The 22,155-nt window shown below is 36.6% G+C and overlaps 1 protein-coding gene across 1 annotated transcript in view; it reads right to left on the bottom strand.

Annotated features, from left to right (window-relative positions):
• Window positions 1-22,155, bottom strand: part of MIB1 (MIB E3 ubiquitin protein ligase 1) — a 135,541-nt gene that overhangs the window by 101,646 nt on the left and 11,740 nt on the right. Inside the window, exons 2-6 of the mRNA XM_025931201.2 lie at window positions 12,695-12,866; window positions 10,759-10,888; window positions 8,705-8,809; window positions 5,590-5,656; window positions 3,365-3,569 (exon numbers count right to left, since the gene is read on the bottom strand). Of these exons, the coding sequence (XP_025786986.1) occupies window positions 3,365-3,569; window positions 5,590-5,656; window positions 8,705-8,809; window positions 10,759-10,888; window positions 12,695-12,866 (679 nt within the window). The remainder of the gene's footprint in view (window positions 1-3,364; window positions 3,570-5,589; window positions 5,657-8,704; window positions 8,810-10,758; window positions 10,889-12,694; window positions 12,867-22,155) is intronic.

Genomic DNA, 22,155 nt, shown 5'->3' with positions numbered 1-22,155 from the left:
ACTATAGAAATAGATTGTCAGTTTGTATAAAAAAGGTACTAGGGTTTTGATACAGATTGCATTAAATTTGTTGATTAGTTTGGGGAAAAACTGGCATCTGTTATAGGCTGAATTATGTCATCCAAAAAATATGTTGAACTCCTAATCCCCAATACCTCTGAATGGGACCATATTTAGAAACAGGGTCATTGCAGATTTAATCGAGTTAAAATGAAGTCATACTGGATTAGGGTGGGCCCTAAATCCAATGATTAGTGTCCTTATAAGAAGGTCATGTGAAATCAGCTTTGGTCATTTTCTCTGTAAAAGATTTTAGAATTATCATGAGCTCAATTAACTTACTTCTATGTTTCCTCAGGGTTCTTTCCTCATGGATGGTTAAGCTGCACCAAAATAAAATATTGGGCTGGAGGACTGATCATATGGCTCTCAGTCTCAAACAGTCGATTTGAATGCATTTAAAATAAAATGTGTACCCCCCCCCCAAAAAAGGAGGCCACGTGAAGACACAGGGACACACAGACTCACAGAGGAGAAGGCCATGTGAAGACAGAGGCAGAGAAATGAATGATGCATCTACAAGCCAAGGAACACCAAGGATTGCCAACAACCACCAGAAGTTAAGAGAAGCATAGAACAGATTCTCCCTCAGAGCCTACACAAGGAACCAATCTCCCTAACACCTTGATTTTGGACTTCTAGCTTTCCAAAACTGTGAAAGAATAAGGTGCCATGGTTTGAGTCACCCAGTTTGTGGTAATTTGTTATGGCAACCCTAGGAAACTAATACACAATCTGAACAATATCAGATCTTCTGGTCCATAAATATGAGATGTCTTTCCATTTATTTAGGTCTTCCGTAATTTCCTTCAACAATGTTTTGTAGTCTTCAGTGTACAAGTCTTGCAATTTTTTTTTTTTTAAGTAATCTATACATCCAACATGGGGCTCAAACTCATGACCCCAAGATCAAGAGCTGCATGCTCTACAAACTGAGCCAGCAAGGCTCCCCAAGTCTTGCACTTCTTGGGCTGAACTGATTCTTAGGTATTTTATTCTTTGTGATGCTACTGTAAATGAAACTTTTCTTAATTTCATTTTCAAATTGCTCATTGCTAGTATACAAAAATACAATTGACTTTTCTACATTGATCTTGTATCTCTCAACTTTGCAGAACTCACTTATTAGTCCTAACAGTTTTCTGTGGATTCCTTAGGTTTTTCTATTCACAAGATCATGTCACCTATGAACAAAGACGGTTTAACTCCTTTTCTCTTACTTCTTCCTTTTATTTCTTTTTCTTGCCTAATTGCCCTGGCTAGACCCTCTAGAACAATGCTGAATAAAAGTGGGGAGGGCAGACATTTTTATTTTGTTCCTGATCTTAGGGGAAAAGCATTCAGTCTCTCACCAGTTGGGTATGAGGTTAGCTGTGGGTTTATTTTATTCATTTTGTGTGTGTGTGTGTGTGTGTGTGTGTGTGTGTGTGTGTGTGTGTGTGTGAGAGAGAGAGAGAGAGAGAGGGAGAGAGAGAGAAAGAAAGAAAGAGAAAGAGAGAAAGAGAGAGAGGGAGGGAGGGAGAGAGAGAGAGAGAGAGAGAGAGAGAGCGCGCATGCACACAGGGAAGGAGAAAGAGAAGGAGACAGACAGAATCCTAAGCAGGCTCTGCACTGTCGGTGTGGACCCCAATGCAGGGCTTGAACTCACCAACACAAGATCATGACCTGAGCCAAAATCAAGAGCTGGATGTTTAGGGGCGCCTGGGTGGCTCAGTCGGTTAAGCATCCGACTTCGGCTCAGGTCATGATCTCACGGTCCCTGAGTTCGAGCCCCACATCAGGCTCTGTGCTGACAGCTCAGAGCCTGGAGCCTGCTTCAGATTCTGTGTCTCCCTCTCTCTCTGACCCTCCCCCGTTCATGCTCTGTCTCTCTCTGTCTCAAAAATAAATAAACATTAAAAAAAATTTTTAGAATAAAAAAATAAAAAAAAGAAAGAGCTGGATGCTTAAATGACTGAGCCACCCAGGCACCCTAGGCTGTGGGTTTTCATAGATGTCCTTTACCAGCAAAGAAGTTCCCTTCCGTTACTACTTTATTTAGTGTTTTTATCATGAAAGGGACTTGGATTTTGTCAAACGCTATTTCTGTAACTCCTGGTATGACCACGTGTATCCTTCAGATTTGAACACAATTAGAGCTAATTCTATACACTGGGAAACAACTTAATGTTAATTTTCTTCATCCTATATATAACCCCTCCCCTAAGGAACCTCAACAAGTTTCTTTATGCATATATCAGTAACAAAGCTTTGACAATTGTTCAATTTGACTACTGCTTTTTCTTTAAAATACTATAAACGGGTGCATGGGTGATTCAGTGGGTGGGTTGAGCATCCAACTCTTGATTTCAGCTCAGGCCATGATCCCAGGGTCATGGGAATGAGCCCCGTGTTGGGGTTCTTGGGATTCTCTCTCTCTCTCTCTCTCTCTCTCTCTCTCTCTCTCTCTCTCCACCCCTCCCCTGCTCTTTCTCTCTCCCTCTGCCCTCTCCCCTGCTCATGCACATTCTCTCTCTGTAAAATAAAAAATAAATACTTTTTTTAAAAAATAAAATAAAATACTATAAACATGCCAGTAAATTGAATATACTTTAGCCCCTAAGAGCAAATAAATCAAAGGCTCCAAGAAACTCACAACCTAGATGTAAAATAAATAACTATTTTCATATATAACAGGAGACCTACACATATGAATAGCATGTACATATACCAGGGATTGTGGAATAAGAGAGGAGGTTCCCAAAACATATAAGCTCAGTATTTACAGGATGCAGGAGTTAATCCAGGCAAAGAGGCAGAAAAGGATATTCTGCATGGAAGAAGTAGTATGTGCAAAGGTAGAGAGTGAAGAAATGCATGTAATTCTATGTTGCTAATAAGGACTGGTGTATTCACACGTCTGTGGCAAGAAAAAGCTATGGTACCAAGAGATGACTGGAGATATGGGCCAGAGTTCTAATTTTATTCTCATTCAGGGCAAACTGATATGGTGTATTATGAACAGAGAACTTTTTAGCTGTATTTGATCTAATACCAATACAATGTATTCTCCTCCTCCAGAAAAAAAAAAGTGCACAGAATATTGTATCATAAGCATATTCATATATATTCACATACATACCACACACACATTTATCATTTGTTCCGCTCCACTTTACCAACATATTCTGGATTTTTAGCTACTATCTTAAGAGCTAGCTTAAAGGAGTCTTTGATTATAGCACATTATTTGCTTTCTCTAAGATTCTTTCTTCTATATACTAACTTTATTTGCCATTACTAAAAATCAAGAAATATCACCAACCTATTGCCACTTGGATACTGTACTACAATGTCATGATCTTCATCAATGCCACAAACAGTTCCAGTTGTAGTTAAAGTCTCAAACATGCCATCAGTCCATCCTCCATGACCGTGCTGCAAAGACTGTACAATTTCTAGGTCAAGATCTATATTCACCAGGTCACCAATCTGCAATCCACCAGGATTCCTGTTGCCATTCTGCTCACCTGTAATTGCAGAGGGAGTTGACAAAGGTAAAGGAAAACCCCTGCAAATAGCATGCAACTGTATTATTTTTAAACAAGAGCAAGCTCTAGATATTTTAGTTTTAGTTACCCTCCAATTTTAAAATGTTTTGAGAATATATTTTAAGTATCAAATTCTGGAGCTAGGAAGCTTCAAAAATAAGAAGAAAAAAAACAATCAGACTCACAAATTGAAATAATGTGATGATTCATAACAACAACCGAACAATAACCCTATATCAAAGTACAAAGTTCTGGGTTTTTAAAATGTTCACTTTTCTGCCTGGATGACTTGTTGACTATTCCTGCAATAACTACAATTAGACAGTTATTGAGGTTCAGTAACAAACTACAGCCACCATAACCAGCTAGAGCATATGAAAGAGAATCTTAAAATTATTTTCTTCTCTGAAGTGCTTGGTACTATTTTTTACCAAATGGCCCTTTTGATTTTTTTTCCTAAAGAGCATCTTTAGATATTTAAAAGCCCATTCCCTATATTATTCTCAAAGCTAGGTCTGGGATAGGGGCACCTGGGTGGCTCAGTCAATTAAGTGTCTGACTCTTGATTTCGGCTCAGGTCATGATCTCACAATTTATGGGTTCCCACCCTGCACTGGGCTCCAAGCACTGACAGTGTGGAGCCTGCCTGGGAATCTGTCTCTCTCCCTCTCTCTGCCCCTCCCCTGCTCGCTGACTCTCAAAATAAATAAATTTTAAAATTAAAAAAAAAAAAAGAAAAAAAACCCTAGCTCTGGGATAAAGGATTCATGATCATAAAACACTATGATGAGGGATCCAAAAAATATGTTGATTCTATACTTCTCTTGTGAAAGCAAGATCCAAAAGAAGGAAATTTCTGAAACATGGAAAAGGAATGATCTTGTCAAAATATAAGTACTTCTTCTACAGTCCTTAAAAAAAAAAAAAAGAAAAAGAAAATCAGGGTATGCTGCAAAAAAATAACACTTTTTGGCCAGAAGGGAAATCAAATGATTTTAAAAAAGGAACACAGAGCTCACATGAAAAGGCAAACATTCACAGACTAAAACCTTAATCTGAATACTGTGGTAAATGTTTACTGTGGCCACAATAAAGAATCTATAAAATAAAGAATTTGGTTTCCTTATCCCTTACTTTAATGGCACATGAAAAATTATATTTATTATATAACCTTAATCTTCAAACCTTTTTTGTATTAAGAAGGCAATTTCAGGGGTGCCTGGGTGGCTCAGTCTGTTGAGCATCAGACTCTTGGTTTCAGCTCAGGTCATGATCTCATGGTTCGTGGATTAGAGGCCCAAGTCTGACTACATGCTGACAGCTTGGAGCCTGCTTGGGATTCTCTCTCTCTCTCTTTCTCTTGCTCTGCCCCCTCCCGCCCTCAAATAAATAAAACTTTTTTTTAAGGCAATTTTATAAAACTTCTAAGGAATTTATAAGCATTAAATTGTCAGATTCTATTCTCAATATGTAAGACATACTGATAACCTAACACAAAATTTTTCAACACTACGTTTATAACTAAAAGACAAAGTTTCAAATATGACATATAAATGGTATACCAATTTTTAAGACATGACAACCTTTTCAGTCTAAATAAATTGATAAAATAGAACAAATGCTTTAAAAAACAAAATAGGGGCGCCTGGGTGGCGCAGTCGGTTAAGTGTCCGACTTCAGCCAGGTCACGATCTCGCGGTCCGTGAGTTCGAGCCCCGCGTCAGGCTCTGGGCCAATGGCTCGGAGCCTGGAGCCTGTTTCCGATTCTGTGTCTCCCTCTCTTTCTGCCCCTCCCCCATTCATGCTCTGTCTCTCTCTGTCCCAAAAATAAATAAACGTTGAAAAAAAAATAAAAATTAAAAAAAAATAAAAAATAAAAAACAAAATAAAACCCAAAAAGTATCCCTTAAATAACTTTTTTTTAAAGTCCCATTTAAAGATTTCTGATTCCAAGAACCCTGACCTGCTAGTTAGTAATTTCTCTAGTCTGCTGACTCACCTAGCACAGGGCAGTGATCTCTGTAGAAAGAACCTCCTTTGGCATCCTGGACACACTTGAGATCAGACTAAGAAGAAGAAAAGAAACCAGAAAAATCATGCTTGAAAACTTCAAGTATAGCTCAGTACCTAAAATAGGCAAAAATGTTCATTCAGAACATACCCTCAGCAAAAGTTAAGAGTAGCTCTAGGTTAACAGTAACACTAAACACTGCTTTCAAAAGCACTCATCAAAAATTAAAAGCCTGATCTCCAGATAGGCCATACTTTACTTTTAGCTTTCCTTTAAAGTTCAAAATGAAAATGCCTAGATCTTCACCACTAAAATATTTTCAACACCACATATAGGCCCTCAACAAATACCTAGTATTTAAAATGTAACTAACACATTCTATTTTAAAAATACTTTTACAAAAAAGAACTCAATTCATTTACTCTTTTCAACCAATTTTATGACATATACAAGCCAGGTATTAACTCATTTAGTAAAGAAAAGTATCCAAAACTAAACAACCAGAAAAAAGAAAAGGATAGGACCAAATTTAGTCTTTTGGTTCCCGGCCAGGTAATTTTCCATTTACATAAACTTTAGTCCTTACTTCATAAATTGATTAACTCAAGTTCCTTCCCACTTAGTTTTTATAAGAAAACATACTATTATTTAAATATCTGAATGGGGAGGCAGTGATATAACCAAAGTACAGAAAACATGAACTTAGAAGAACCTTGAAAGTTACTAGGAAAATTTAGATTTAAAAGTATCTAATAGTTCCTAACGTACACATACACACACACACACACACACACACACACACACACACACACACACAGAGACTCTCTTTTACAGCCTCCTTTCCCACCAGAGCATCACATTTAGCTCAGTCTCAGCCAAAGAGACATGGGTCAAATTATTTTAATGTGATACTTTAACCCAGCAATCCCACTTCTAGGAATCTATCCTAAAGAAATATACCCATAAATGTGCAAAGATATGTCTAAGGATGTTTACTGAAACAATGCTTACAACAATTAAAAAAAAAATCTTGCAATAATTTTAAAAAATGGAGGTACCACCAACAGAAACCTTATTAAATAATGGCATAATCATACAGAGAAGTACTACTCAGCCATCAAAAAGGATCAATCTACGTATACACTACTTATTAAATACCTCTACACATACATCCTGTAAGGCTTCATCTGAAGCAAGTTAATAATCAGTCAGAATTCCCAGAAAAATCCACAATTTAAAAACAGGAGAAGGCATAAAAATACTAATAATACTAATACTAATGAAAAACTGATAACTAATGGAATATACAGGTATTAAAATTGGTAAATGAAGTATTTGCTTAGAGTCTACATTGCTGGCTTTTAAAAATAAATGGAATAAATTAAAGGCAAACAGACAGTGGGATATTTTTCCCCTCCTACCAAGGGCATATAAGAGTTGGGAAAAAATCCAATTTAAATTCTTTGAGGAGGAATGTATTCAAGATGGAAAAGATATGATAGGCATTAATGTTTTGGCATTAATATATTTAGTTGTACTTCATAAATTAAATAGCCGAGGTCAACATTTAAACAGTTTTCCAGGAAATGCAGAAATATAGGGCAATCCATTGAATAAACCACTATTATTCTCCTAAGCACTTAAGTAATTTAAAGTGCTTCTAAGTCAATCATTTTCAATTACCAATACTACTCTTTAAAAAAGGAGGGGTGCCTGGGTGGCTCAGTCGGTTAAGTGCCTGACTTGATTTCAGCTCAAGTCTTGATCTCAGGGTCATGAGTTCAAGCCCTGCATTAGGCCCCACGCTGGGCTTGGAGCCTACTTAAAAATAAATAAATAAATAAATAACCAGAATAAAAATTTTAAAAATAAATAAAAATAGAGGGGGAAAATCTCTTTAAAAACAACTTTTTTTTTTTTTTAATTTTTTTTTTTCTCCAACGTTTATTTATTTTTGGGACGGAGAGAGACAGAGCATGAACGGGGGAGGGGCAGAGAGAGAGGGAGACACAGAATCGGAAACAGGCTCCAGGCTCTGAGCCATCAGCCCAGAGCCTGACGCGGGGCTCGAACTCACGGACCGCGAGATCGTGACCTGGCTGAAGTCGGAGGCTCAACCGACTGCGCCACCCAGGCGCCCCTTTAAAAACAACTTTAACATCTACTGTAATTTATACTTTTATTAGCTACTAGAGCCAGAATACAAACATCCCATAAAAACCTCATTATAATATTATACTCTGTGTCCATGCCAAGGAGCAGCCTTACAGATGATTCTAAATTTTTTTGAGATCGATTTTAATAAATAAGCCCCTAACTTGGATTCCTAAGGGATCAGCTCTACACAATCAATATATAGTAAGTTACCCAAATATTCACTGAGGGCAAAATCATATTTACTATTTTTTTCTTTTTTTTTTTAAATTTAAATTTTAGTTAGTTAACAAACAGCGCAAAATTGGTGTCTGGAGTAGAATTCAGTGATTTATCACTTTCATACAATACCTAGTGCTCATCACAAGTGCCCTCCTTAATGACCATCACCCATTTATCCCATTCCCCTACTCATCTTCCTCTATCAACCCTCGGTTTGCTCTCTATTGTTAAGAGTCTCTTATGGTTTGTTTCCCTCTCTTCTCTTTCCACTTCCCACCCCCCACTTTATGCTCTTCTGTTTCATTTCTTAAATCCACATATGAGTTACATCACATGGTATCTGCCTTTCTCTGATTGACTTGTTTCGCTGAGCATTAAACATTCTAGCTGTATCCGCTTTTTTGCAAATGGCAAGATTTTATTCTTTTTGATGGCTGAGTGATATTCCATTGTGTATATATGTGTGTGTGTGTATACACACCACATCTTCTTTATCCATTCATTAGTCGATGGACAAGTGGGCATATTTACTATTACATACTTTAAGCAAGTGTACTAAAAATGTAGTTTTATTAAATCCTCACTTTACAGATTTTTCTCCTGTTGCATATTCATAATTCAGATGGCTATATTCTGACAAAAGCATATGACAAAAAAAAATACAATAAGGGCTATTTTTATTTTCATCTATCTAATATTTTTATCTTTTGTGACTCTTACTACTCACCATGCCCTCAAAGCCAACTCTGTAAAGGTTCTTAGCACCATTATCCCAGAGAACATATGCTGCACTATGTGGGCTTGATGCACTCCAGTCCTGGATTTCCGTTACCTAAGGGAATTGTTGCAGAAAACAATTTTTAAAAGGGAAGGGGAGAAGTTAGTTCAGTTAATTATATTTAAAATCTTAAATACCATTTCAGCTATCATCCTCTGTAACAGGATCATGAAAAATACTATTTTGTCAACTAGGTCAATTCTAATATATAACTGAATTATAATTAGAGACATTTTTCCAGGAATTATAAGGTAATTCCAAAAATCATTGTAGAAATACTGAATTGGGAGGCTTGGTGATTATAGTAACAGATCATCAGAAAATACACAATTCAATATAAAATGTTAGATTTATATTCTTAAAGGGTTCCTTTTAAGAACAGTGTATTATTTTAAATCCATTATTCCTTACAAAATTTAAAATCTTTGGCCAGATCCTCAGAATGATTCAAGATAAACCGGCTCTCTAGGGGCACCTGGGTGGCTCAGTCGGTTAAGCATCTGACTTCGGCTCAGGTCATGATCTCGTGGTTTGTGAGTTCAAGCCCTGCATCGGGCTCTGTGCTGACAGCTCGGAGCCTGAATCCTGCTTCAGATTCTGTGTCTCCCTCTCTCTCTGCCCCTCCCCCACTCATGCTTGCTCCTGCTCTCGCTCTCTCTCTCTCAAAACTAAACATTAAAAAAAATTTTTTTAAAGAGAGTTTTCAGATGACCAAGACTTTTAAGTTTATTTATTTATTTATTTTGAGAGAGAGCGAGCATCTCTCTCACACACACACACATACACACACACACACACACACACACACACACACACACACGAGCAAGGGAGGGGCAGAGAGAGAGAGGGAGACAGAGAATCTCAAGCAGGATCCACACTGTCAGTGCAGAGCCTGTTGCCGGGCTCAAGCCCACAAACTGTGAAATCATGACATGAGCCAAAATCAAGAGTTCTGACGCTCTTAAGAACGGAGCCATCCAGGGGCGCCTGGGTGGCGCAGTCGGTTAAGCGTCCGACTTCAGCCAGGTCACGATCTCGCGGTCCGGGAGTTCGAGCCCCGCGTCGGGCTCTGGGCTGATGGCTCGGAGCCTGGAGCCTGTTTCTGATTCTGTGTCTCCCTCTCTCTCTGCCCCTCCCCCGTTCATGCTCTGTCTCTCTCTGTCCCAAAAAAATAAATAAACGTTAAAAAAAAAAAAAAATTTAAAGAACGGAGCCATCCAGGTGCTCCAATGACAAAGACTTTAAAATCATCATTCACCAATGCTAAAAACAATTTTTTCAAGAAGGTAACAGTAGAATGAACGGATAGTGACTGACATCTAAGTCTCATACGTGAAATGTTACTCATTTCAGTACATCTAGCATCTAGCATAACACCAAACAATACATGTTCAAGGTTAGTTGACTGACTGATGAATGAATAATCAGCAAAAGCAACATAAAATCCAAAATAAATGAAACCAACAACCCACTTACCCCAATATCTCTGGCTATCCCACCCCAATTAAACAGGCTATACAAAATTCTGCTCAGAATAACTGCTATAATTTGATTCCTGGACGATTTACCTGAGAAGGGCAACAGAGTTAAGTATACTGGATAACAAAAGTAGCTGCCTAGAAACAGGCCTTCAAGGGAATGAAATATAAAACAAGTAAATTCAAGTGAAATGTTAGTAACAAGAATGTCAAAAGCATGACATACTGTTTAAGAAGGACTGGCCCAAACAGGATCCTCAGAAAAGCATTCTGGGCAACAAAATGGCAATATGAAGCCTAAAAGTGGAAAGGTAAAATCTACCCAACAACCTTCTCCATGAATGTCAATATTTACAACCGAGCAGGAACAATCTTTTTTCTTCCGGGAAAAAAAAGAAATGAAGATTTTAAAAAACTGTTAGTGACACAGGAAAAAATGGGCCAAGAAATTCAATTATAATAATAAAAATCTTCTGAACATACAATATTCTAGAATAACATGATGAATTAATAAAAAAGTTTCACCTTTCCCCTACGTCCATTTCCTCCATCCTGATCTTCCCACTGCCAGTCCACTCCTCGTACCACTCTGGCACCTGCAAAGATCCCTCTGGCTGTAATCTTCTTAGATTTTCTACGAGACTCTAACAGAACCCTAGAAATAAAATTATTTTTAAGTTATACAGAAATAGGTTAAAAAAAAAAGAAATAGGTTAACAGCAATTTATTTTTAAAAATAAAATTATAAAAAAGGTTACTTTAAAAATATAAAAGAGTTTTCTCTGTTCTAGTTAATACTTAATAGCATGATACATAAATACCTTTACATTCCACAGGTTATGATGATGATGACAGTAGTTAGAATAGCGATAATATCTAATATTTACTGAGCTTTTACCATAAGTGTAAAAGTCTGTTACACTCCTTAAGAGAAAGGTATTGTTATTTTATCCATTTCACAAATGAGGAAATAGAGTCTCAAAGAGGTAAGTGATTTACCCAAGGTCACAAAAGCTAAATAGTAATGGAATCAACATATGAATCCAGTCCAACCACTTCAGAGTATCACTATTTCCTTCACCACTTAAGAAGAGACAAATTCAAATCTCTAAAACCATCAAGAAAGTAACCTAAATTAAGGCCAAAGAAAGACAACAAACACCACAACAATGACAAATGCCAACTGGCACTTGACCCCACGCTCAGGAAGACAATAGGGAGTGGCAGGGACTTCCGTGAACTGAAGACCATGATTTGTCTAAAGGGTGCAGGTGGTATTCTGCTTCAGCCAACTGTTGCTGACCAGAGTTAAATGAATAAATGCAGGCCCACTGCTGACATTAGGGGTTAGGGGTTAGGGGTTAGGGGTTAGGTTATGGGTGTGTGTGTGTGTGTGTGTGTGTGTGTGTGTGTGTGTGTTCAAAAATTTAGAGCACAGTATGGACCAAGTAAAATACATCCGTGGCCTGGATTTGACCTGACACTAACTTGCCTCCAAAGTATTGAATCCTTACAGCAGACTACAGGCCTTGAAAAAATTCTATACTCAAACAATCTGGACCAGCTTGGCTCTCCAAGACCATCTATCCCTTATTCTTCTATATCCTTCTTATTCATAAAATCAAAAAGGTTTGGGGTTTCTCTTTTGTTTTTCTACTTTTATCTCATTATTTTTACAATGTCTTTATTGTACCCTAACTTTAAAAATTATAAACAAAAGTCAAAAATAAACAACTTGTTCAAAACCACTCAGTTAATAAATAGCAGGCCAAGGATTTGAACTGGGACAGGCTAATACCCAAATCCATTTTTCTACTACTGCTGCCTCCCTATGACTGGCTAGATTCTTGCTCCTATACACTATTCACATCTATGTAAAAAGACTCAATCACCTGAAATTCTGTACCACTTCGTGATATTCCTCTCTCTCTTTGCTAAAACACTTTAATGCTAATAATCTCTACATACAGTCCAAAACATCACATGATAATCATGTTGGTCAAATAATCCCTTAGTTTATGAACTCCTTAGGAATACTGTGTCTTCGTTTTCTTCAAATTCACATAAGCACAGTAGCTGCCACAAGTCTTAATAAATGCCTGTTGACTCAATCAATGGGCCCTAGTGTTCTTTTGGTAGTGATTAACAGAATAGAACAGTGAGAAGAAAATAATCAGCCTTCTGGGCTGCCCTTGCATTTCCAAATATTGAGGGGTGCCAAGTCTCCATGCTAGAGATGAACAGCCCAGATTACCTTGGAAAAATATGTACAGCTCCATCTTCACAGAGCTCTTTTCTCACTATATGGCAGGCCTGCTCCACAACTAGCCTGTTATCTCCTACCTCTGGTACTAAACCAGCTGTCAGACACTATTTTTAAATCCTACTTTTAAGGCTCAATAGTATAAAAAGTTGAATACAAACAAGGAATTGCAACTGAAGAAAAAACTGTTTACCCTACCGCTCACTTCCTGGTGTAGTAATTCTATAAAAGCGATGTCTTAAATGATGTTTATCTCCATGATAACAAACAGTGCACAAATCATAATTTGTACATTCTGCACATTTCCATCGAATGCCAATGATTGGTTGCTGGCGGCAGGTATCACACATGGTTCCATCATGCTTGATGCCTATTAAAACACGGATACATGGTTACATTAACTGCAAGTATTATTCACTTGAATACTGCTCCCTGGGGGAAAAATAAGAACGGAGCATTTTACAAAGTTTCTTAATAAAGTAGGAAATAATATTTTAAGTATACCACATATGTTTTCAAGACAACATATTTCAAGAATTTTAATCAATACAAATTATAGACTACACATTTTCTATCACTTCTTTCTTCATTAGTAAGAGCACTTCTTAGTAGCACATTCTATGCTGTCAAACTGAAACTTAAGTTCAATCTAGTGACAGAAAGAAGAATCATTTACCACCAAGATGTTTCAGACTTCAAACATTCAGATTCTTTTCAGGAATTTCAACCTACTCTCCATGCAAACAATTACTCCAAAAGAAGAAACAAGTTTATCCCCATGATTCACAGAGACAAACTATCAATTAACTTAAGCATTTATCCCTAGGCATTGACAAGCTCCCCACCCCAAACAAACTTCAGAAAACCATTACCAAGTAAATTTCCCAGTTTAAAAGGAAACATACTATAATTGAGTTTGCTGTTTGTTTTCCTTACAGAACAAGAAGTAATAAACCCTAGAAAAAGGAAATAAGCACTTGGCAATATGACCTCTACTAAAAATGTTCACATGAATGACACAGACGTTAGAACTATGAAAGGTACCACTATAAAGTAATGAAAATAACTAACATTTGAGAGTAACAAGACTGGGGATAATGTTCCTTTACTATTCTGTTATTCTTAGATCGCTTGATAAGTAAGTTAAAACTAGAAGCTTTTTAAACAATGTGTGGCCTGTGAACATCAGTGTCACTACTTTACAGTAGGAATGGTCAGGCCCAACACTGAATAGCAAGGGCTGTATTGTCCATTGAACGCGGACACTCTTCAAGATTCGAGTTCTGGCTTTCACCAGCTATCTTTGTGCCCTTGAAAAAGTCATTTTAACTGAAGTATTTACATATAAAATTATAGTATTTATTTCAAAATAATGGGGGGGGCAGGGAAGTAATGTGGGGTTTGGATGAAACAAGATCACTCATGTTGAAATTGGGTAACAGGAGGAGGTTCATTATATAATTCTCTATTTTGTGAAGTTTAGAAATTTCCCAAAATTAAATAAAAGGAGTCACTTTAGTTCTCAGAACTTCAGTTCCCTTTGGAGGAGGCATTATGTTTTTTAATGGTTAAGGATGTTCTAAGAATCAAATAAGAATGTGCTGTAGATGCAAGAATTAGAGCACAAAAGTAGTAAAGTTAAAACTAAACTCCAGAAGGACATACTATTGCTGCTTCCTGATAAGGGGGGGAAAACCCGTATAATTCATTTTCTATATTCATGTTTAAAGTCCCATAAGGTAACCAGATTCTAAATAAAGAGCCAAACCCGAAGATAAACCTGTGCCTGAGGTGAGATGGTTAATAAAGAAGGGGTGGGAGGAAGAACAGAAGGAAGCTGGGATGCCTCATGAACTACAAAAAACATGACACCCAATACCAAGTATGTTTGGTGTGCAATCCTTCCACAATCTCCTGCTACTCAAATGCTTGACTGCAGGGACAAGCAAGACAGCAGACATCAGTACCTTTTGATTCATTCAGTAACTATTTTACTGCTACTGCGGGCAGGCCCTCTGCTGCTTTCAAATATCACTCTAGGTGTAGTACGGAGAAGAGAATGGAAGAAAATTAAAGTGGCTAAAGAAAAGGAGTCAAATCATAAGAAGTTTCCACAACAGTTGAGAAGAAAATAATAGTTTAAGTAGGTATAAAGCTAGTAGAATTGGAGAGAAAATGGAAGCCAGAAGAGGTTTAGGACTTGGTGGCTGCAGGTTAGAAAACAAAAGATGTAAAAAGTAACTGAAAAAAGTATAAATGAGATCATTCAAAACAAAACAAATAGGTAAGAGATATTTAGGAACAAACAGTGCAATAAACTGAAATTTAGAACTGTTCTACTTAAAAAAGAGAGAGAGAGAGAGAGAGAGAACCATGAACAAAAAAATAAATAAGCACATACTAATTTAAGATTGTAAGTCCAGGGGCGCCTGGGTGGCTCAGTCGGTTAAGCGGCCGACTTCGGCTCAGGTCATGATCTCGCGGTCCGGGAGTTCGAGCCCCGCGTCGGGCTCTGGGCTGATGGCTCAGAGCCCGGAGCCTGTTTCAGATTCTGTGTCTCCCTCTCTCTCTCTCTGACCCTCCCACGTTCATGCTCTGTCTCTCTCTGTCTCAAAAATAAATAAATGTTAAAAAAAAATTTTTTTTAATTATAAGTCCAGGCCTCCATTGATAGACACTCATCTAAGAAACAAAATGAAAAAAGAATCAGGACAAGTTTCCTGGAAGTGGTGGATAATGGACCTTTCACAGGAAGAAAGAAGAAAATCTCAGAAGAGCACAATGTGTGTTCAACAAACCAGGAGCAACTTCATTTTTTTGGCAGGAATCTGAAATACTGTCAGAGACAGAGATGAATTATAGTCAGGCTGGGAAATAACCACGTAACACATGATTTCTGATTTGCAGACTTAAATTGTTGCATTAATGGTAAAAACAAGGGTATGTGATTTAAGAAACTAGTTCTCTAACTTACTAGCTAGGTAATGTTCAGAATTAATTTAAACTACTCTGGGATCAATATTCTCATCTATAAGTTGAGAAAATACTTCCTTTCATAGGTGTTATGAGCTGAATGTGTTCCCCACCCCCAAAAATTCATGTGTTGAAGCTCTAACCCTCAAGATGCTGATATTTGGAGATGAAGTCTATAGGAGATAAGTAGGTTTAGAAGAGGAAATGAAGGTGGGGTCTCCACAATGAGATCAGTGTCCTTAAAAGAAGAGAAAGAGGCTAAGAGGTCTCCCTCTGCTGTATGAAGACATAGCCAGAAGGCAGCAAGCCAGGAAGACAGTCCCCAACAGGGTACTGAAATTAGCCAGCACCTGGATCTTGGACTGCCCAACCAATAAATAAATTCCTGTTGTTAAACCACCTACTCTGTGGTAGTTTGCTATGGCAGCCCAAGCAGACAAAAACAATAATGGAACGGGTCCTTATGAAGCTAAAGTGATATATAGAGGTAAAAACACTGAAAGATTTTAAAGCAAATTGCAAATAAAAAGAATTATACTGCACTTAATTTTTTTTTTTTTAACGTTTATTCATTTTTGAGACAGAGAGAGAGCATGAACAGGGGAGGGTCAGAGAGAGGGAGACACAGAATCTAAAACAGGCTCCAGGCTCTGAGCTGTCAGCACAGAGCCCGACGCGGGGCTCGAACTCACGGACCACGAGCTCATGACCTGAGCTGAAGTCGGCCGCTTAACCGACTGAGCCACCCAGGCGCCCCTATACTGCACTTAATTTAATCTTAATATAGATTTGTTAAATGTACTATTTATCTATTTAAATAATTTGGTGATCAAAATCATCATATATCCCAAGCAAATTTGGCAACTTATGCAGAAAATCAAAGAACTTTTAGGGGCACCTGGGTAGCTCAGTTGGCTGAGCGTCTGACTCTTAATTTCGGCTCAGGTCATGATCCCAGTATGTTCTGAGATCCCAGTATGTTGTCAGGCTCTGGGCTGAGTATGGAGCCTGCTTAAGACTGTGTCTCTGTATCTCTCTCTCTCTCTCAAAAAACAAAACAAAACAAAAAACTTTTAAATTCTCTATTTCCCAGAGACTACACATACAAAACATTCAATTATTCACACATGGAGCCTGCTTAAGATTCTCTCTCTCTCCTTCTGCCCTTCCCCTGCTCATGCAAGTGAATGCTCTCTCAAAAAAAAGTTACATCCAAAGATACTAAGTTGTTTGTAAATACAAACAAAACTTAACCTATGTCAAAAATAGGGACTATGTATAAACTATGATAATCTACAAAGTGAAATTCTATGCAGTTATTAAACCATGTTGTAGAAGAAATATTACTGATATGGGAAAATACATGTTTTTAAAAACCCATTATTATGTTATAAAACAGTTTGCAAAGAACTGCAATATACCATCACAAAATACATAAAACACACACGTACAGAAAAACTAGAAAGATAGTCCCCAAAATGTACTGGTGGATTTACCCTTTGTGGGTTTCCAAATTTTCTATGCTGAGTGTGTATTAATTCTTTTAGCTAAGTGAATAGGGGCATTTAATATGAGAATATCACCAGAGATGTTGATGTATGTCACCTATAATTAAAAACTAAAAATAAAAACATGATATTTATAGCAAATATTTACAGAAACCAACTTTCATATAGTTACTCTAGTAATAGAGTATGTAACTGCTACTTAGAAGTTTTTATTTCTCATAACCCTTATACTAACTGAGCTATTTTATGCTTATGTAAAGAAAACATACTTCATCTGTACACTCCTCACTGGCACATGCCCACAGTCACAGTCTAATCTGTCTTACCACAGGAAAGCACCGTGCCAAAACAACATAATCAATACCAAATGTCATACTTGCCTACTCAATGGTGAAGCTTCTGAACAGGTCTAATATAGGTGTCCTATCTCATCACAGAAAGTAAAATGCATTAAACTAATCAGAATCCACTATGCATTTAGAGGTTTATCCTTAACTATACAGCTCTTCAAATGAGAGTTGATGAAAGAAAGGCATAGGGAAAACGTATCCCAACTTCCCCATCTGATCAAAAAAAGAAAAGTCCAGTTTTTAGCTATTCTCCTACTGATATATTTTTCATCTCTAAGTTCATTTTCCACAAAGCACAATGATAACATTCATGAGCTCATAATCTAAGTATAGGCTTTCTTTAAAAGGACTCATTTAAACACACAATGATAACTGGTAAAAAAAAAAAAAAAAAAACCCTACAATTCATGGTTTTAAAGAATACTTCAGGAAAACCATTAATGCACACAAAAGCACATCCAAATCCTTTTTGGTTCCCACAGTTCAAATGCCAACAAAGCTACTGAACAGCTGTGAAACAGACTAAGCCTGAGAATTGGAGAAAGTAAACAAAGCAGCCCACTCCACCATCAAAATGCACACTACAGAATTTTTAATGAGAATACAATTAATTAACCTTAGAACAAAAGCTGATATTTAGAGAAAACACAAAACAGGAGACCAACATTTTACTGATCTCTTACTTCAGCAGCTTTTTGTTTCCCCTTACTTTATCCACCCAATTCATTCCCATCTAAAACATTCCCTTCCAGTACAAACCTTCTTAGCCTTGGCAAGTGTTATTCCTTAAAATGTTCATTTCATAAAACTTAATTCCCTAACTAAACCTATTAGTCGTTTTTCTCCTTCCTATACAATATCATATTACCCTAGAGACTTAATGCTCTTTTCCTTTGCTACGCTTTATGAAGACATCTGCCACCGTTAAATGAACCACCTGATGATAGCTTTTGACTCATTCTACCAATACTCAAATGACCATCTGCTCTACATTTTAATGGCAGCTCGCCTAAATTCAAAAACTTAGAGAATTTACATAGCCTTAAGCTTTTTGTTAGAAAATTTTATGAGAGCAATAAAACATGCTAGTCAAGATCAATGACCACAGTTCTTAAGAGAGCCAATGAAAACAGCTCAAAATCACAAAGCACTGATTTGTTTAAATAAAATGTTAAATTTCTAGTTAGAAAAAAGTGACCGAGAGAACTAGAATTCTCACTACAAACAATTCACTCTACAAAACACTTCAACATGGAACAAGAATATCTAAATTATCATTTTGTATAATAGCAAAGGAAAAAAGTAAACAATATAACTATTCATTAACAAGAGAATAGAAACATATATTAAGTATACAATGGAATACCTAAAATTAATGTTCCTCATACGATTCAATAGGAATGAATCCTTCAACCATAATGCTGAATTTTTTAATTATACAATACAAAATGTTACAAATAAAGTACTATATTTGCTTACATAAAAACACAGCACAAATGTTAAGAAAAAAACATGAAAATGATAACAAATTTCTAGATAATGGTTACCTTAGAAAAGGAGGGAAGGGAATGAAAATTGGACAGAAGTATACAGGATGTTTCAAATATATTAGTAATGTTTTGTTTCTAGATAGGTTCACAAGTATTTATTACTCATTAATCTACCTGGATATCTTATATATTAAGTGATAAATTTTAAAACAATTTTAAAATTTAAAAAATCCTAAGAAGACTAAAATGGTACCTAGTTAACCCTCTAAATTTGTTCCCTAATTGAAAGATTTCACCTAACATAAAAAAGTATTTACAAATCATTAACCATTATTTAAATGTAATTACTTATTGTGGCATAACTGTTTGTTGATGTCATTTAACCAGTCAAGAAATCCTATTTCTGAGTTAAGGATTCATTCAACTTTAACCCCAAATCAATGTGACAAAAACATTACAGAGATTAAAGACGGCTAGCCACCTACAGTATGCATCCTATTCTCCCTGAAACTTTAAACTACTTAGTGGTTTAGAAAGTGTCTCAACAATAATTAAAATTCCTAATGAGGGTAAGGCCTTTGTGACCTGCCAGCTGGTTGCTGTATTCTACATTCCTTTCTCTTGAGAAATACTAAATTAATGAAAATAAGATTGTTATTATTAATAATACTAGCCACTGTTCATTACCACATCAAGCTAATGAGACTTACACACATTTTAGTTTAACCTTCCCAACAATACTAAAAGGCAGGCATTATGATCCCCATTTATAAACGAAGATATTGAGGCTCAGAAGTAATCTATGTGAAGTCACACAACATTAGCAAGTGCCAGGCTCAAATTCAAACCTAGGTGGGTGTGAGTACAAAGCTTGGCCCTCTTAAGCTCTTCACTCCACCAGGGTTTTTTCTCCATCTGATCTTATTTAAATAATTACATATCTAGAGCATCATGTTCCCCATTTAACCCACTAGATTCAAAATACTATGTTATCAAAAACCTATTCTAATATTCAAATAAATCTTAAAGAGATACACTTTAAAAATTGAGATTACTTTTTAATTTCACCAATGTAGTAGAGTGAAACATCACTACTTCCTAACTAACTCTTGGTACACACTAAGAAAATGTCCTTGAAGGCATTTCACCCAAAATCTCCCACTTCTTCGTCGTATCTTTCTGTTGGACAAGTTCTTCTCTCATCTATTTTTGCATCCTCTACTACTCTACTGTATTACAAGTTTGCATAATAAAATTACAATCATGCCCCATACAGTCCAAAGAAAAGAAACAAGTTATCAAATTAGGCATACAATTGGGAATTTTAGTAGTATGTTTGTTATTTTTAAGCACTTGTTGCATAGAGGTAGAATGTGAATGAAGTCAAACAAAATTAAGAATTTTATCACTTTTTTTCCTGCTACCTGGTAAAAATTCACTATTTCATTTTAGAAGCAAAACATCTGTCTGTGTACCTTGACCTACTCCAACTTCATTTTACAAGTGAAGAACTAAGGCTCAAAAAGACTAATGTTATAAAGTTGAAAAAGTAAAGAAGTAAGACTGACAAACCCAGATTTGAATCTCCACCATGAACTTATTACTTGTGAAATCCTGGGCAAGTTAGTTCATTTCTCATAGCCTATTTTCTCATCAGTAAAATAAAGGCTATCAAATAATATTTTTTCAGGATTAAATGAAATAAAGTTTATAAAACACTTAGCACAGTGCCTGACACATGACTGCAGTTCATGAAATGTTAGTCCACTCCCTAGTTAACAGTCTCACTTGATAAAGTATAGAATGAACAAATACCTTAATTTCCCTACTAAGCTAGAGCATTTTCCACTACTGTATGAAAAGAGACTGGAAAAGGGGGTGAGCAAAACACCATAATGTTAGCTATGGCAATTCTAAGCTGTTATGATTTATTATCATTAGCCCTGCAAAACCTTTAAATATCAAATAATGACCTTTTTTTTAAAATATAAAAACATTTCTATCCCATTGTTTGTCTTTTTAGAAACAAAATTATCATCAAGAAGATAAATATAGGGGTGCCTGGGTGGCTCAGTCAGTTAAGTGTCCAACTTCAGCTCCAGTCATGATCTCACAGTTTGTCAGTTTGACCCCACATCAGGCTCTGTGCTGACAGCTCAGAGCCTGGAGCCTCTTCGGATTCTGTGCCTCCCTCTCTCTCTGTCCCTTCCCTGCTTGCATGCTCTCTGTCTCCCTCTCAAAAATGAACACTAAAAAAAGAAGAAGGAGGGGCGCCTGGGTGGCGCAGTCGGTTAAGCGTCCGACTTCAGCCAGGTCACGATCTCGCAGTCCGTGAGTTTGAGCCCCGCGTCAGGCTCTGGGCTGATGGCTCAGAGCCTGGAGCCTGTTTCCGATTCTGTGTCTCCCTCTCTCTCTGCCCCTCCCCCGTTCATGCTCTGTCTCTCTCTGTCCCAAAAATAAATAAACGTTGAAAAAAAAAATTTTTTTTTAAATAAATAAATAAATAAATAAATAAAGAAGAAGAAGATAAATCTACCCTGGAAAAAAATCAAATACTCATATCATGAGTATGTTTACAGAATATGAACTAATTCTAACCAAAGCAACTATCTACAAAGGGAAATACGCTTAAAAAAAAAATACTCAGAAACAACAAATGAATGTCTGGTCTATCTGCTGTGTTCCCCTACCTCCTGAACTAATTTAAATCCCCAAGATCTTAGTTGTGTTCTATAAATTCATTTATAAGCAAGATGTATAGAATTCAGAACACATTTTCTTTCCCAAACAAAGTTTTAAATGTACCAGACTATTTCACAAGAACCTGTTTACACAGAACTATGGGCATACAAAGGTAAAAACTGTTAATTAAAATTGATAAAAACTCTCAACAAAGTGGGTTTAGAGGGAATACATCTCAACACAATAAAGGCCACATATGATAAACCCATAGCTAACATCATACTCAATGGTGAAAAGCTGAATGCTTTTCCTCTAAGATCAGGAACAAGACAAAAATCTACTCTTTCCACTTTTATTCAACACAGTACTGAAAGTCATAGCTGCAGCAATCAGACAAGAAAAAGACATAAAAGGCACCAACACTGGTAATGAAGAAGTACAACTGTCATTATTTGCAGATGTCATACCATTTATAGAAAACCTTAATGATACCACGAGAAAACTATTAGGATAATAAATGAATTCAGTAAAATTGCAGGATGCAAAATTAATATACAGAAACCTATTATACTAATAACACTAATAATGAAGTAGTAGAAAGATAAATTAAGAAAGCAATCCCATTTACAATTGTATCAAAAGGAATGAAATACCTG

The sequence above is a fragment of the Puma concolor genome, chromosome D3 (genome assembly GCF_028749965.1).
Source record: "Puma concolor isolate L17-30 chromosome D3, mPumCon1.1.hap2, whole genome shotgun sequence".
Lineage (NCBI taxonomy): Eukaryota > Metazoa > Chordata > Mammalia > Carnivora > Felidae > Puma > Puma concolor.
This window is presented reverse-complemented; position numbering and strand designations above follow the sequence as displayed.